This window comes from Martes martes (assembly GCF_963455335.1).
Source record: "Martes martes genome assembly, chromosome: X".
Classification (NCBI taxonomy): domain Eukaryota; kingdom Metazoa; phylum Chordata; class Mammalia; order Carnivora; family Mustelidae; genus Martes; species Martes martes.
The window spans coordinates 44,030,814-44,049,484 of NC_137897.1; the positions used below are offsets into that span (position 1 = coordinate 44,030,814).

Here is an 18,671-nt window from a genome sequence, read left to right on the forward strand (position 1 = left end):
AAACAGAGGAGAGGGGAGTGGGGACCTCACATGCTAGGGGGGAGGTAGCCAGGCTTTTTGCCTTTGGTGTGACTAGATGGAGGACTGCATGGCCCCTGGAGTTCCCAAAATTAAAAAAAAAAAAAGCAGATGGTTTTAAGGGACCCCTGATTCCAAATAAGGAGAGTAGATGTGGGCTGTAGAGAAAGGAGAGACAAACTGAAGACACAAAGACGACATGGGAAGCCTCACATACTCCTGTGGCCTGCATGGTAGCTGTTAAGTTCCCCAGAAGCACTGGGCAAACTGGGGTGAGGTCGAAGTGGGGAGTAGAGGGCAAGGATGCTCTCTACTTGCGCAGTACCAAAATGGAGGGAGTGGGACATTCTCCATCCAGTCCAGGGTGCCAGGGAGGCAAGACAGGCAGAGGTGGAGGGAGTTAGGGGGAGGAGAAGGAAGAAGGAGAGGGGTTGGGCATTGTCTGGAAAACAGAGACATCCACAAGGGGAAGACAGGGAGTGTAGGATCAGAAGATCTGCTCCTTTACAGATGGGCATCTCCTCTCTCAGGCTCAGGCTCCCGAGTAGCGCATCTGCACTCTGCTTGGGCGTTGACCTGATGTCTGGGAGCACAAAGGCCAAGAAGTGAAGATGTAAGTTCTGAGGTCTTCTTCAGACCAAGACCTCAGGTGGGGAAAGAAGCAGGGAGGCTCCTGATGGAGAACCCAGGGGAGAGCTCTCCTGTCACATCCTCTCCAGAAGGTCCAGACTGTGCTCTGGGGTACAGGTGAAGAGAGCAGGCTGTACATAGGGCCAGGGTATCTGCTTCAGTGGTAGGAACTCTCAGACTTTTGGAAGATGGTTTTTCACCTGTTGGGGCCCAACTACAGCCATGTGGATAATGTTCTGAAGCTCACCTTGGGACAGGGGACCTCATCTGTAGCCACCCGAAAATAGCTTCCTCCAGTGGGCTCCAAAGTCATGGTCAAAGGCTTGGGTGTCAGTCCTCTCCCCACCTTGAGAAGTGATAGAAATCTCTTCTTCCCAAAGGTGAGTCAAGTCAGCCCATAACCTTTCAAGTCCACCTCTGAAAATGGCCCATGGTGGGGCAGGAAGGAGACTCTGGAATCTCCTCTTTATTTTCATGAAGCATTTGGCGAGAGGGGGCAGAGGCTAGACCCTTCTCCCAAGAACAAGTCTGGAATGGGACATGTCCACTAGGCTAGGGGGAAGAAGGGGAAGGAAATATGGGCAGAGGGGGACAGGCTTCTGGAGACAGGGTGGGAGCTGCAGCAAGTGTTGAGCACTGGGCGTCCCACTTCATGACTAGGGAAAGAGCAAGGGACCCAGGCTCACTTTATGCCTCTCCTGATCCTGTCTTCCAGCTTTAAGTGGGGATAAGAGTAAAGAGCAGACAAGGCTGGTAAAAAGGAAATGGACTGGAGCAGCAGAAAAGAGGGTTCTAGTCAACCAGAAACCTCTCCCATTCACTGCTACTCAGAGGTATGGAGAAGGAAGGCAGGATGCTTTAGTGGAAGTGGGGAAGGGAGTTAGGGGAGTTGGTGCAGGAGCCCGTTGGGGAGTCCGTGCCTTTGGTCAGTTCCAAGAAAGCAGGACAATGCGCCTCAGCACCTTGTCCGGGGCAGATGGGATCCAGGAGTGCCCCGAAAGTTGACAATGGAGAAGGCAATGAGGGTGAAGGGGTGAGGGGCAGGATACAAGGGGGCTCACAGAAGTAGTTTGCCATTTCTGTGGATTTTCAGGATACGGCCAAGTCTCTGCTTTGCTGTGGCCAGACCCTTTTTAGGACGCTTTCCTGTGAGGAAAAGAGAGGTAAATAAAAGGCTGTGGCACAGGCTTCAGCAGCAATTCCAGCATCAACTATCTTCAGTCTACCCCCGTCCTCTGTTCCTCTGCCCACAGAGTCTCCTTATCCTTATGCTGGCTCCAGCACATCTTGGGCAAGAAGGCTTCCTTAGCCGCTTCCATCCAATACCACATGCCTTGGTTCTTCTTCCTATGACCTCCTGCAGCAGCTATCGACCCCCTGGTTAGTCTATCTGGTTCCTTTTCCTCAGATTTCTTTGGTCCCAATCATTTTCCTTCCTAAATTCTGTGGGGCTGTGGTTAAGCCTCCCTGTCCTCTTATCCTGAGCACTGTTATTAGCTAAGAGCCTGGTTAGTGATTATATTTGGTGTCCCAGAAGGTGCTATACCCAAGGCCTTTTTTCATTAGAAACCCCCATCTTCAAAAAAAAGAAAGAATGAAAACCCATCCTCATTACCCAATGCCACAATGACCTCACTACCCTTGAGCTGCATGCTCTAGGGACTGGGCTTTGAGGGCCAAAGTAAGGAAAAGGGGGGATTAAGCACTCCTCCCATCGCCTCTTCCTCTCTCTCCACACATCAAATCACCTCTCAGGTCCCATGTGACCTCCTCCATATTTGATCAATTTATCCCCTCCCTCTCTGTTCCTTCTGCTATAGCCTCAGCCTCTCTTCACTGCAGCCTAAACCTATATATATGCCTCCTCCCTAGACTTCCCACCTGCAGCCCACCCTCTGGTTACCAGAAGACTCCTTCTAAACCCACACCTGAAATTCCTCTGTTTAGCACCAGTTAATGTCTCTTCATGGCCTAAGAGATCAGATCCAAGCATCTGAGGTTGGCCATCAGTATCCCTCCCAGGTATTCCCATCTACCAGAGTGCTTAGGGTTTGGATCTGGTGACCCTAAGATCCTTCTCAGTTTTGCAACCATATGGCCATCATACCTTGTCCTGCTTGATTGCTCTGGGAGCCAACTGAAGGGCGCCGCTGGGTCAAGAAGACACCAGGGGCCATGGGTGTAGTGCTGCGGTTCGCCTGGGCCATACCAAAGGCATTGGGACGAGCAGTATATTCGTGGTCAGCAAGACTCCCTGAGAGGGCCTCTTGTTTAGGCTCAGGAGGAGGTGGGGGCGAGGAGGAGGTGAGAAGCTGGGGTGTAGTGGCCAGAGTTGGAGCTGGTGCTGCCACACTGAGAATGGACTCCTGAGGGCGAGGCTGTTCTACCTCCTTCAGTAAAGGCTTCTTCTTGATATATTTCTTCTTTTGGGCTTTCTGCAGCTCCTGAAATACAAGCCAAGTGGAAGGAGAAAATTCAGAAGTGGAGAAAAGAGGAGAATTGCCCAGAAAGGAAACTAGACACTGGTCAATGTGGTCCTGCAGCCCACCCCCACCCCAAGTCTAGCCTGGATGTATGTACACACAAGGCACGGGCCTTCTAACACCTAAAATCATCTCTTTGGTACCATCCATCCTTAAGTTACCACTGCCATGAATCAGTACGGTGGTAACAAAAGGGTAAATGAATTCAGAGACTTGGGTTTTGGTCCTAGCACTGCCATTTATGAAGTGGACAATGGACACTTCTAATAAGAATAGCTGAATTTATGATAGCAGCTAAGGCCCTTTATACAGTTGACCCTTGAAAAACATTGGGGTTAGGGATACTGCCCCCCATGTGGGCAAAAAATCCACATTTAACTTTTGACATCCCCAAAACTTAACTACTAATAGCCTACTGTTGATTGGAAGCCTTACTAATAACATAAATGGTTGATTAACATATATTTTGTTATGTTAAATGTATTATTATAATAAGGTAAGGCAGAGAAAAGAAAATATTAAGAAAACCATAAGGGAGAGAAAATACATTCATAGTACTACTATAATAAAAAAAATCTACTACTAAAATAAAAAAAATCTATGTTTGAACCTACATAGTTCAAACCCATGTTGTAAAGGGGCTAACTGTATACTTCATTTATTCCTCATAGTAGCCATGAGAAGGAAAATCCCTCAGGTTATAGAGGAGAAAACTGAGGTACAGGGATATTAATAAGTTGAGCCCAAAGCCTCACAGGTGAAAAGTTGTTGGGTCTAGGATTCAGCCAGGTCTAACTGAATACCCACCCTGCACACTTCTCAAAAAAGGACCTCTGGGAGTGAAAGAGTAGTAGCTTTGGAATGAAAAAAACTTGGGTTCAAATCTAGGTTTGTGCTCCCTAAATGGGATGACCCTTGTCAAGTTACTTACTAACCTTTGTGAATCTCAATCGCCTTATCTGTAAAATGGGCAAAATAAATCTGTTTTTTAGGGTTGCCAGAAAAATTAAATAATGATGTAAAAACACATAGCATATAATAAGTACTCAACAAGTGAAAAACTATTATTCTATGTTCATCTCTTACAATGGTTTCTCTTCTTCTTGCTGGTCTTTTCTTTTAATAGAGGACTTGGCAATCCTCCAGGTCATTGGGTCTTAAAAACCTCAATTCTGGATGGGAGGGATGAATAAAGAGTTGTGTCAATTCTCCCAATATCTTGGATTTCATCCATCCATTGCTTTATGGATCTACTATCCACTGTGTAGTGGGTACCAGTATAGTGGGCATCTGGAGCCCTGAGAACCTGGAAAGGTGGTGCTGAGAGCATGTGAACGACTTCACCTTCTGAAATGCTACACAGCCACACAGACCAACTCAGTGATTACATTTCTTTGCCTTGGCAACACGGGCCTACTCCTGCCTTCGGAAGATCTGACAGGCTGTGGCTATCATAGGAATTTCTGGGGGATAAGAATAATAATATTAGTAACACATGCCAGGTACTGTTCTATAATTTAACTCATTTAATACTCAGAAAAAGTATGAGAAGAAAGAATGAAAATCCCATTTTTAGGAGAAGAAACTGTAGCACAGGGAGATTAAGTCATTTTTCCAAGGTTATAGGACCAATATGTGACCAAGCTGGGATTCAGACCTAAGCCATCCGGCTTCAGAATCTCTTTTCTCAACCACACTGCTATTCCACCCATACCAGAAAATACATTTCTGCCCCCATTTCTCTCACCTGAATCCAGAAATTATCTATTCACACCTCGATCACATAGCCTAAATTTTTCTATTGTCATTGCCAATCTCCTTGTATAATTCATCCAGATTCCCTCACTGAAGACTAGACCTTCTTAGGACAGGACCACTTATACCTTGCCAATCCTTGCTCAAAAACCTGTTAGCATATCTGACATTCATGTTTGGTCATTCATACTTACCCAATCCATAATGATAACACTGAAAAACTAACACATCTATAGTACTTTGCTCTGCGGCAAGTGCCATGTTCACAGCTTTCTCACGCATTACCTCATCTAATCCTCAAAGTTTATGAGGAAACTGAGGCACAGAGAAATCAAGTAATGTGTAAAGTGGTAGAGTGAGGATTCGAACTTAGGCAGGCTGGTTCTACAATCCCTTTTTTAATCTGAATCTATCTTACCCCAGTTCCCAACATGCAGCCTCCAACACAGAAAGATCTGCTCATTCATTCATACATCCACTCACTCACTCGCCCAACACGGATTAAACACATGTTTAGTATAGTGGGGATATCAAGTTAAATTAGATATACTCCCACCCTTGAGGCACTCACAGTTTAATAAGGGACAGAGGAAAGCATACTTACAAGTACCATGAGAGAATACTACAGAAGCACAGACGGCCACTGAAATAAACTGGTGGTAGGTGGTATGAAAGAGTGTTAGGTAAGGCATCTGAAAGGGATGATCCCCAATGGGCAGAGGGAACAACCTGTGCAAAGGCACAGAGGGATGAGACAATGTGATGTACACTAAGTGAACTACAAGCACCACAGTGCAATAGTATGGCTGGTGCAAAGCACGTGCATGAGGGGCTGGTAGGAGGTTAGGGAGGAGAGGTGACTACAGACCAAATTAACAGGACCTTGGGTGCTTTGCCAAGGATTTCCCTTCTCCTGGGATGCCTCCCTGTTCCATCTAAAAGCTGAGCCTGCCAAACCACTCCCAAATTTCAAATTCTCTTCTTTGAGGTCATCCCTGACCAAACCGAACAGAAGTGAACTCCTTAGGAGGAACTAGTAGTTTTCACACCTTTAATTAATTTATCTGTTTATTTAAAAGAGTAAAAGCCCCCTCCCTCCCTTTTTTTCCAAATTACATCTTAGATGGCACCAGGATATACATAACAGAAGTTCTGGTCAAAGAAGGCCTGCCTGGTCTGCTTGGTCTCTGCTGGCTCCCAACAACAGCCACTGAGACATTTCTAAGCAACTCTAGAGCTCCATATAACAGCATATTAAAAACATCATTCTATTAAATTTTATTTAAATAGGATATAATTATTAAATTATATAAACATTTAACTATTTTATTGAAATAGCAAGTAACAGGAAATTTGAAGTTAGAGGATATGAGTTTGAATCTTGTCTCCTCCATTTCCTGGCTGTATTATCCTGGACTAGTCACTTAAAGAGAGCCTCATTTTCTTCACCTGCAAAATGATGAAAATACCACCTATTGAACAGGGCTACTAGGCAGATTATATAAAACATTGTACATGGAAGTACCTAGCGGAAGGAAGATGCTCAGTAAATGCTCTAAGCAATAGGATGTTGCCTAAGGAGCCAAGGGGATGTTAATAAGGAGAGGATCAGAAAATTCAACTCTAACTGCTCCCAGGGTTGCTGAGTACAGTATACACATTAAAGAACTTTGCAAACTGGAACCTGCTAGGTGGTCAAGTTGGTTCTAGTGAAGTGACCCTTTAGGACAAAAACCAGTGGGTGAAGTTTTCTTGGGAAGTAGGGGGTAAATATTAAGGCAATAATATTTGGTATACTTCTAGTTCTTTCTTTTGTTGTGAATTCCTCCTTCTAGTCATTTTGCCCGGAGAAAAATGGATTAACAAGAGAACAAAATAAAAAATGTCAACCATGACCCTAGCAAAATACTCATACGTGGAATATAAGAACTAGCATAGAGGATCATAGAGGAAGGGAGGGAAAACTGAATGGGAAGCCATCAGAAAGGGAGAAAAACTATGAGAGACTCTTACCTATAGGAAATAAACTGAGGGCTGCTGGAGGGGAGTTGGATGGGGGAATGGGGTAATTAGGTAATGGGCATTAAGGAGGGTACATGATATGATGAACACTGGGTGTTAAACGCAGCTGATAAATTACTGAACACTACATCTGAAACTAATGATGTACTATATGTTGGCTAATTGAATTTAAACTAAAAAAATAATATCTGGTATAGAGGACAAGGAAAGCCTCTCCCCAAAAAACAAATTCTGATACTGATTGGGAGGCTGAGAACTCAAATATACTCAGCTGGTAACCTCCTCAGGGCTTCATCTGAAGGCAAATGTTCTCATTCAAGGACAGAGAGAAGTTGGCCTGCTTGGTCTCCGCTGGCTCCCAACGATAGCCTCTGAGACATTTCTAGTTTTTGTCCTAAAGGCAAACTGGGATCAGTAGCAGGGCCACTGCCTAGGTGTCAGCACCTACCTGCTGGGCTAGCTTCGCAGCTGCTGCAGCCAAGCCTGTCTCAATGGAAGCTACCCGGGTCCCCTCACGCACAGGACGGTCCTGCTTTGGTAGAGTTGGGGTCACACGGGCTGCAGAGGAAACAGGATGAAAACATTTATCTGAATGTCAAGCATATTCCCTACCTCTGAGCCTCCCTCAAAGGTGGTTTCATCGGTCTCCCAGCTTCTAGCTTTTTACAAAGTCTGATTTTGTTTCCCATCAGGTAAGAAGCTAATTTACAAATGCTCAAAGTACACAAAGCATACAATGATTATAGGATAAAAGTTAAGTTTCCTAAACTGGCATTTAACGTCCATGTCCTGCTCCTGGCTTACCCACCTCCTCAGCCTTATTTCCACATCCATATTCTCAGCTTTTTTTTTTTTTTTAATTTTTTATTTATTTTCAGCGTAACAGTATTCATTGTTTTTTCACCACACCCAGTGCTCCATGCAATCTGTGCCCTCCCTAATACCCACCACCTGGTTCCCCCACCCTCCCACCCCGCCCCTTCAGGTTGTTTTTCAGAGTCCATAGTCTCTCATGGTTCACCTCCCCTTCCAATTTCCCTCAACTCCCTTCTCCTCTCCATCTACCCTTGTCCTCTATATTATTTGTTATGCTCCATATTCTCAGCTTTTCTAGACAGAATTGATTCCTTATTCTATCTCCAGAATATGTACAGCTCATCCTCTTTCTACTTTCATCCTCACCATCCACATTACCTACAGTACCCTCTTTCCTTTGGCCACCTCTTCAAAACCTGACCGTCCTTCAAAGGTAAGCTGAAATCAACCTTCTATACACAAACCTCTAGGACCTGTCTTGCTTACATTGGCCTCTCCCTCTCTGAACTTAAGATGTATACCAGTCACTTCATATATAGCACCACACCATCCTGTCTCATTCCCTAACTTTGACGTGCTGTTGTGCACATGTCATTTTGCCAGCCCAACAGGCTATGAGCTCCTGAAGAAGACTGTCTTCTTGTATAACCCTTTTATAGTGCCTTAACAACCTTGAATCAAAAAGGAGTTATTTTTTAAAAAATAGTTATTTATCCCACATTTTACACAGCAAGTATATTTTACCAAACAGCCCCAGATGATGAAGGAAAGCTCCTATTTACAGAAGAATGTCAGCTAATAAATATAGAAAGAATGACAAAATTGGAAAATCACAGGTTTGTAAGCCCCAATAAAACAACCGATTCTAGGGACCTGGATAGTGACACAGTACCAAACTATTACATACATACTACTTGCCAGTCTCAACAAGGAAAAAACTAACTTTACAATGGTGAGATCATATCACCTCCTTAACTAAGTATTAACTTGATTATTACTAATAGTGAGACAGCTGACTTCATGTACCTCCTGATGCAATGCAATATGAAATTCACAGCATCACCTTGGAAGTAATTTTGCCAAAGATCTAAAATCAAGTAAGTGGTTCATATTACTTCCAGTTTTTAGGAAACAGAGATAAGAGAATGAGTTAAATGATACCATGAGAAAACAGTCAGACATTCTACAAGATAACTGCCCTAGTTTTATTAAAAAGACAATGTCACAAGGAAGTAAACAAACAAATCTAGAAGGTGGGATGGGTCACAGGACAATTATATTACTTTTTATAAGAAATAAATAGCACAAAACAAAAAAAGGGGGTATGCTCTAGATTAAGACTCAAAAGGCATGACAGCCAAATGCTATGTGAACTCTGCTAGATCCTTACGTAAACAAACCCACTGTAAAAATACCTTTTTATGGTTAGACAATTGAGGAAATTTTATTATGGATTTAGGATTAGATAATGTGCAGGAATTATCAAATTATTGCTAATTTTGTTATGTATGATAACAGGATTGTGGTTATATGAGAAAATGTATTTTTTAGAGATGTACATTAAAGTACATTGAGAGCAGGGAATGACAAAAAATGTAGGATGTGCTTTAAGGAACAATTTTGAAAAAAGGGAAACAATAGATGAATTAAACGTGGCAAAATCTTGATAACTATTCATTGTTAGTGGTGGTTGTATGGGAATTTATTGTACTATTCTATTTTTAATTAATGAAAAAAGTCAATGTCACAGAAAAAAAGAGGTGGTAGTAGTACCAACCTAGATTTGAAGATTCCTTGGTTGGTTAGCTGCTGCTGCTGCTGCTGTTGTTGTTATTGTTATTATTAAAACATTATTATTATTATTATTATTATTTTATTATTAAAACCTTTCTGTATAAGTAGTATGCAGATTCTAGAATAAGCAATTCAGGAGGCTGAAGTCCCTTCTTTAAAGGCAGTATTTGTTCAAAAATGATCTGAAGCAAAAAGAACAAAGGGAAAAAGGGGTAGTAGGTTTGTTTATTTGAACAAATTATAGCTGAGAACTTCCCTAATCTTGGGAAGGAAACAGGCATTCAAGTCCAAGAGGCACAGAGAACTCCCCTCAAAATTAACAAAAACAGGCCATCACCAAGACATGACAGTGAAACTTGAAAAATACAAAGATAAAGAGAGAATTCTGAAAGAAGGTAGGGATAAAAGCTATTTAACCTACAAGGGTAGACACATAAGGTTATCAGCTGACGTGTCCACAGAAACACAGCAGGCCAGAAAGAAGTGGCATGATACATTCAAACTGCTAAGTGGGAAAAATATGCCAAGACTACTTTATCCAGCAAGGCTGTCATTCAGAATAGAAGGAGATATAGAAAGTTTCTAGGACAAGCAAAAACTAAGGGAGTTCATGAACACTAAACCAGTTCTGCAAGAAATATTAAATGGGACACTTTGAGCAGGAAAGAGAGACTGAAGGCAACAAAGACTAAAATGGAACAGGAACTTTACAGGTAATGCAATGGCAACCAAATTCATATCTATCAATAATTAATCTGAATGTAAATAGACTAAATGTTCCAATTAAAAGACACAGGGTATCAGAATGGGTAAAAAAAAAAAAACAAGAGCCATCAATATGCTACTTACAAGAGACTCATTTTAGAACCAAAGACACCTCAGACTGAAAGTGAGGGGGTGGAGAACCATCCACCATGCTAATGGAAAGCTGGAGTAGCCATACCTACATCAGACAAACTAGATTTTTTTGGAGGAGGGGGAGAGACAGAGAGAGAGAAAGAATCCCAAGCAGGCCCCATGCCCAGCACAGAGCCCAATGTGGGGCTTGATCTCACAACCCTGAGATCATGACTCAAGTCAAAAATCAAGAGTCAGATGCCTAACTGACTAAGCCACCAGCTCAACCAGCCAGGCACACCCAGAAAACCTAGATTTTAGACCAAACATGGTAATAAGAGATGAAGAAGGGCACTATATTACAATAAAGGTGTCTATCCAACAAGATATAACAAATGTAACTATTTATGCCCCTAAATCGGGAGTAGCCAAATATATAAGTGAATTAACAACAAAATCAAAGAAACTCACTGACAATAATGTAATAATATTAGGGGACTATAATCACTCCACTCACAGCAATGGACAGATCATCTAAGCAGAAGTTCAACAAGAAAACAATGGCTTTGAGAGGCAGGCTGGACCAGGTGGCCTTAACAGATATATTCAGAGAATTCCATCTTAAAGCAGCAGAATACACATTCTTCTTGGGTGCACATGGAACATTCTCCAGAACAGATCACACACTGTGTCACAAATCAACCCTCTACCAGTACAAAAAGACTGAGATTATACCATGCATATTTCAGACCACAACACTATGAAACTTGAAGACAAGCACAAGAAAAAATTTGGAAAGACCACAAACACATGGAAGTTAAAGAGCATCATACTGAAGTATGACTGGGTTAACCAAGAATTAAAGAAGAAATTTAAAAATACATGGGAGCAAAGGGAAATGAAATCATGACAGTCCAAAACCTTTGGGACACAGCAAAGGCAGTCATAAGAGGGAAGTATATAGCAATACGGGCCATCCTCAGGAATTGAGAAAAGTCCCAAATACACAACCTAACCTTAAACCTAAAGGAACTGGAAAAAGAAGAGCAAATAAAACCTAAGGCCAGCAGAAGGGAAATCATTAAGATCAGTGCAGAAATAAGTGATATAGAAATTTTAAAAAACAGTAGAACAGATAAACAAAATGAGGATCTGGTTCTTTGAAAGAATTAACAAAACTGATAAACCCTTAACCAGACTTATCAAAAAGAGAAAGGACCTAAATACATAAAATCACGAATGAAAGAGGAGAGATCACAACTAACACTGAAGAAATATAAACAATTATAAGAGAATATTATGAAGAATTATATGCCAACAAATAAGGTAATCTGGAAGAAATGGATACATTCCTAGAAACATATAAACTACCAAAAGAGAAACAGGAAGAAATAGGGAAGCTGAACAGACCCATAATCAGCAAAGAAATTCAATCAGTAATCAAAAATCTCCAAAAAAAAACAAGAGTCCAGGGCTAGATGGCTTCCCAGGAGAACTGAACCAAACACTTAAAGAATTAATACCTATCCTTCTGAAACTGTTCCAAAAAACAGAGATCAAGGGAAAACTTCCAAACTCATTCTACAAGGCCAGCATTACCTTGATTCCAAGACCAAAAACCCCACTAAAGAAGAGAATTACAGACCAATATCTCTTGTGAACATGAATGCAAAAATTCTCAACAAAACACTAGCTAATGGAATCCAGTAGTCCATTAAAAGGATTACTCACCATGATCAAGTCAGATTTATTCCTGGGCTGCACAGGGATGGCTCAATATTCACAAATCAAGGTGATATACTGCATTAATAAAATAAAGCATAAAAAAACATACGATCCTCTCCATAGATACAGAAAAAGCACTTGACAAAACACAGCATCCTTTCTTGATAAAAACCCTCAACAAAGTAAGGATAGAAGGAACATACCTCAACATTGTAAAGTCCACATACAAAAGACCCACAGCTAATATATCCTCAATGGGGAAAAACTGAGAGCTTTTCCCCAAAGGTCAGGAACACGACAGGGATGTCCACTCTTACACTGTTGTTCAACATAGTACTAGAAGCCCTAGTCTCTGTAATCAAACAACAAAAAGAAATAGAACACATCCAAACTGGCAAGGAAGAAGTCAAACTTTCACTCTTCACAGACAACATGATACTCTGTAGAAAACCTGAAAGACTCCATCAAAAAGTTGTGAACTGATACAAGAATTCAGCAAAGTCACAGGATATAAAAACAACATACAGAAATCTGTTGCATTTCTATACACCAATAATGAAGCAGGAGAAAGAGAAATCAAGAAATAATCCCGTTTATAACTGCACCAAAAATCATAATGTACCTAGGACTAAACCTAACCAAAGAGGCAAAGATCTGTATGCTGAAAACTATAGAACACTTATGAAAGAAATTGAAGAAGATAAAAAGAAATGGAAAAACATTCCATATTCTTGGATTGGAAGAGCAAATATTGTTAAAATGTCTATACTACCCAAAGCAACCTACACATTCAGTGCAATCCCTATCAAAATAACACCAGCATTTTTCACAAAGGTAGAACAAACAATTCTAAAATCTGTATGGAACCAGAAAAGACCCCAAATAGCCAAAGGCATGTTGAAAAGCAAAGCGAGAAGTATTTCAATTCCAGACTTCAAGATGTATTACAAAGCTGTAATCATCAAGACAGCAGGGTATTGGCACAGAAACAGACACACAGATCAATGGAACAGAATAGAGAACCAAGAAATAGACCCACAACTGTACGGCCAAATAATTTTCAACATAGTAGGAAAGAATATCCATTGGAAAAAAGAATGTAAAGAATGAAACTGGACCCCCTTCTTACACCATACACAAAAATAAATTCAAAATGGATGAAAGACCTAAATGTGAGACAGGAAACCATCAAAATCCTAGAGGAGAATGCAGGCAACAACCTCTTTGACCTCAGCTGCAATAATTTCTTAGTAGACACATCTCCAGAGGCAAGGGAAACAAAATCAAAAACTAAGTATTGGGACTTCATCAAGATAAAAAGCTTCTGGACAGTGAAGGAAACAACTGACAAAACTAAAAGTCAACTGACGAAATGCGGGAAGATCTTTGCAAATGACATGTCGTATAAAAGATTAATATCTAAAATCTACAAAGACCTACTCAAACTCAACACCCAAAAAACAAATAATCCAGTTAAGAAGTGGTCAGAAGACAAGAATACACACTTTTCCAAAGAAGACGTCCAGATGGCTGACGAACACATGAAAAGATGCCCAACATCACCCATCATCAGAGAAATACAAATCAAAACCAACTGTGCCCCACAAAATGTCTTTTTAATTTTTTTTAATTTAAATTCAATTTAGTCCTTGAATAGAATCTTGTTTGAATAAGCAAATAAGATATTTTTGGTACAAAGGGGGGGGGAATTTGAATAGGATGTGGTACCAAATGATATGAGAAATAAATGCTACTTTACTCAGGTGTCATAAAATGGTACTATGGTTATAGAAGAAAATGTCATTTTCATAGAAATGCATACTGAACTATTTAGTATGTTATGATGGATGACAACAGCAAAAATGACAAAGTTAAGGATCCCCAAACACTCATTCCTGAATTAAAACAATGAAAAATCTGGTAAAAAAATGTCAGAATAAACTTTTTCAGAACTCTGGAAGCTAAAGGCTTACGGCAACCCTCCAGTAGAGAATTCTAGTGGGGAAGTGAAGGCTGTGGAACAGGGGTAAGAGGGAAAGATTTTACTATATATCCACATATAAGTTTCGTCCTTTTGGAATTTAGTGGGGATCCATCCTAAAAATAATCAAAGAAACCAACACATATAAATATGTTCACCCCAAATGTGAACCTGGCAATAGGCTAAATGCCTCACATTAAAGAAGTTAGGTAAATTAGGTATATCCATGGATAGAATATCTGGTGGCCATTAAAATATTTAAAACAATGGCATGAGGACATACTTATGAAATAATATTTAAAAGGCCAGGTATATGTATTGGTTTTCAACTTTTACAGTCAACCCCTAGTTAATATAAAGTATTAATCACAAGGCAATATAAATGCTAACAACCTTGACAATGTAAGGGAAAATGTGCAGTTCACAGAAGGTCAGAAGAAGAAAGAAAGAATAGTGTTCTAATGTCTGTATCTTAGAAAGTGGGTAATCAAGAAAGTGACAGAGCTGAGAGAAAGAGAAACAGAGACTAAGTTGATACATCAAGAAATAGTGGTATAAACCCTACTATCTTGAGTTTTGGAGGTAATGACCAGAAAAAAAGAAAACCAGAAGGTTGTCTCTTAGGCATGGGATTGGAGGTGAGGAAAGCAGAAGTGAAGACCACTGCATTTCATCCTAAACTCCTCTGTGCTATATGATTTGCTACCAAATATACACATTAATTTGATTAAAAGTCAACAAAGCAAGATATTGGATTGTATACACAACCATAAAAAGAGATACACAGGAAAAACAGATTTGAAGGAAACATGTCAAAACATTGACACAGGGACTGCCTCTGGGTAGCAGAATCATGGGTGGTTTCTTCCTTATACATTCTTCTATTTTCTATATTTTCCAACTCTTCTATTTTGCTAATCAGCCAGAAGCCATAGGAAAAAATACAATAAAAAAATAGTAACATTTGCTAACTCACTAAGAGAACACTTTCAAGGATTACCCTACCACCCCATTCCCCTGACCCCCAGCAAATAGCAGAAAGGCCAGATAAGGATGGGTGGGACCACAATAGCCAAACTATGGAAAGAACCTAGACGTCCATCAACAGATGAATGGATAAAGAAGATGTGGTGTATATATATATAATGGAATACTATGTAGCCATCAAAAGAAATGAGGTCTTGCCATTTGCAATGACATGGATGGAACTAGAGGGTATTATGCTGAGCGAAGTAAGTCAATCAGAGTAAGATAATTATCATATGATCTCTCTGATAGGAGGAATTTGAGAGGCAGGGTGGGGGGATCGTGGGAGACAGGGAGGGAAAAAATGAAAAAAGATGGGATCAGGAGGGAGACAAACCATAAGAGACTCTTTTTTTAAAAAGATTTTATTTATTTATTTGACAGAGGGAAACAGCCAGAGAGGGAACACAAGCAAGGGGAGTGGGACAGGGAGAAGCAGGCCTCCCACCGAGCAGGGAGCCCAATGTGGGGCTTGATCCCAGGACACTGGGATCATGGCCTGAGCTGAAGGCAAACGCTTAATGACTGAGCCACTTAGGTGCCCCCATAAGAGACTCTTAATCTCATGAAACAAACTGAGGATTGCTGGGGTGTTGAGGGGGAGGGATAGGGTGGCTGGGTTATGGACATTGCACATAGACCTCTATCCCTGGGGCAAATAAGACATTATATGTTAAAAAAAAAATAGGATGGGTGGAATCAGCAGGGGATCTCCTGGGGACCCATGGGTATGGAGGTACCAGCACCCTCTGCAGCAGACTGTTGCAGTAATAGCTTTCAACGTGCTCACATCTCCCTGCATGCAGAGGAGGATTCTGCAGTTTCCTCTCTCGAGAGGTGTAATCTATACCTCCACCCCTGGAATTGAGGCTTGACCATGTAACTTGCTTTGGCTAGTGGGACAACACAAAACATGACACCAGCAGAGGCTTGAAAAGTGCTTGCAAACTGGGGCTTTCCCTCTCTTGCTAATGGACATGCTTCTGCTTTCCTGTGAAAAAGTTTATGCTGGCTTCTTGGTGGACCAGGAGAAACCACATGGAGAGAGGCATTAGCCACCCCAAATTAGGTCTAGACTCCTGAAGGTCTGTTTAGATCACCCAGCCCAGGCCAAGCCAGTCCAGACTAGAACAATAGCTTAGCCAACCTACAGAATAATGAGAAATGATCAGCTGTCATTGTTCTAAGCCACGAAGTTTGGGGTAGTTTGATAAGCAGCAAAGGCTAACTGACACACCCTCCAATGTGAAAACCACCCAACCAGTGAGATGAATAAAATTCTTATATTACACTCTAAATTCCACATTCAACTCAATGATCATCCTTTCTTCCCTCCTCAGAGCTGGCCTCTCAGGCAGTACAGGTGACAGTCTAAGGAGCCTTGGGCCTTGTGAAGTTCAACAGTCAGCAGAATTTCCCTCATTTGGCAATGTCTGGGATGATGGTAGCTTCTCAGAAGCCTCAGAGTGCTAGGTGGAATCTGCTCAAGGTCTTCTTTTCACCTCAAGCCATATAACATCAGAAGAACAGGCTCCATCACCTCTGACTTTGCTGAGCTGAGTGCATGAAATGTGTCTTATCCATTATTTTTGCTCCAGCACCTAACATAGTACCCTGGCACACAGGTGGTACTCAACAAATGTTTGCTGAATAAACAAATGAGTGACTGAACCATATCTTCTTATGTTATGTATCCCAACTACCCCCAGCCTATTTTCCCCAAACCATACCTACAGAGTTTAAGGACAGAATACTGGATCACCTTTAGGACTCCATGGAGCATCATCTGAATTCTTCTTTTTCTTGGGTCGAGATTTCAAAGCAGGGTCATCATCATCAGACTCCAGGGAAGGGTAAACTGCAATGAGAGGGAAAAGCAGGGTAAACTGATATTTCATCCAGAAGGGTGAAGATGGAATGATGCCTACACCTCAGCTCTGGCCACTCCCCTACCAGTAGACCCTTTACTTAATCCACACTCAAATGCAGGAATCCCTGAATATGTCACATACTTTTCATGTCTTTCTACTTTTTACCTTTGCTGCAAATGTCCTTCTCCAAGCATCACCTAATTCTGATTCAACTCAACATCCATTTAGTGAGTCACCTTATGAATTACTTTACTGACCTTGCAAAACTCAGCTCTAGATTCACTTCCTAAGAAGCCTTCCTTGTTCTTCTAACCTGATTCAGGTGGCTTCTCAACTCTCCAGAGTATCCCAGGTATACCTCTACTGGAGTGATTTATTATATAGTATTTGAGAGTTGAAAAGTAAATAGGTCACCCCTACCTTACTGTGAGGGCAGGAATAAGTATTATTTGATTTCAAACTAACTAAGGGAGCCTAACACAATGCAGAGTAGGTACACAATAAATGTTGGCTGAAATGGAAAAAAAAATGCTATACATGTTATCACACAAAGGGAACAAAAAGATCACTTGGGCTGAACTGACAACAAGATTACTGCAACTGAATGATCTGAAAGGCAAAACACACATATACAAGTATCTCAAGCTATACACATATACACAAACATCCAGTCTTATCACACTCTGCTCACAATCCACATGCAACACCTATAGGATTTAATGGGACAATGCTGTAGATAGATCCTACTGATGAAGTCAAATTCTGTGTCTACTGCTTCTAAACCTGAAAGAGAAGCAAAGTGAGAGTGAAACTTCTTCCTAGTGATCCTACTCATCCAAATGACCAGACTCATACTTCTCTAGAATTATCCTTCATCAGAGAAATTCTAGTCCCATACTTCCTTCTAGTAGGACCTCTTTATAGGAAAATGAGTTCATTTTTCAGGCCTTCCTTTCTTGAGCAAAGAGGTAAAACTTCTGCCTTCTGACTTTGAAAGAATCAAAAAGAGGGGTCACTGATTGTCCCTCAAAAGAAATAGCTGCTGGTAACAATTGTTTGAGAAAGATCCCATCCTTAATAGTCCCAGTGGCTGTCAATGTTATTTTGTTGGGTCTGAAAGGGTTTGCCATCTCAAGGAAAGAAGTATGGTATGGTAGAAAAACCGTGAGTCTAGGGATCAGATGTTACTTTGAAATCCTGGACTGACCCACTAGCTTCGTGACTTAGGAAAACTTCTCTAGGTCTATCTTCACCCATAAAATTGAAATAATACTACCTGCCTTGAAAAGTTGTAAGGATTGAGAGATAATAAGTATAAAGTAGCATAGAAAAAGAAATTCCATTCTAAGGTTCATGTCTTATTCAAGAGAGGTTACAATGTAGATAATAAGTAAGTGTAGACATTTAAAGAAAATAGAAGTTAAGATACACATATTAAAAGTGTAAAGGTAGAAAGGAGTGATGTTAGGAGCTCCAAGTATTTGTCCCTCCACTGCAGCAACTGTTGAGGTAGCAAAAACTGTAAGAATAAACATCTTGGGGACTCTGGAATACATTCAAAAACTTAGAAGGAGAATGCTTAACAACAACAAAAAAGTCTGCTTAGTTTGGCATTTAAGTAAATTTCTATCAAGAAATCTCAGTTGACCACTGAGGCTACAGAACGGATACTTCAGTGACCACATACAAAAGGACACTGTCTATAAAAAGCCT

At 41.0% G+C, this 18,671-nt stretch overlaps 1 protein-coding gene across 1 annotated transcript in view; it reads right to left on the bottom strand.

Moving 5' to 3' along the window:
- Window positions 1-537: 537 nt before the first annotated feature.
- PHF8 (PHD finger protein 8) overlaps window positions 538-18,671 on the bottom strand; it is a 93,606-nt gene continuing 75,472 nt past the window's right edge. Inside the window, exons 19-23 of the mRNA XM_080795417.1 lie at window positions 16,850-16,945; window positions 7,357-7,466; window positions 2,756-3,092; window positions 1,710-1,794; window positions 538-754 (exon numbers count right to left, since the gene is read on the bottom strand). Of these exons, the coding sequence (XP_080651543.1) occupies window positions 664-754; window positions 1,710-1,794; window positions 2,756-3,092; window positions 7,357-7,466; window positions 16,850-16,945 (719 nt within the window). The 3' untranslated portion in view covers window positions 538-663. The remainder of the gene's footprint in view (window positions 755-1,709; window positions 1,795-2,755; window positions 3,093-7,356; window positions 7,467-16,849; window positions 16,946-18,671) is intronic.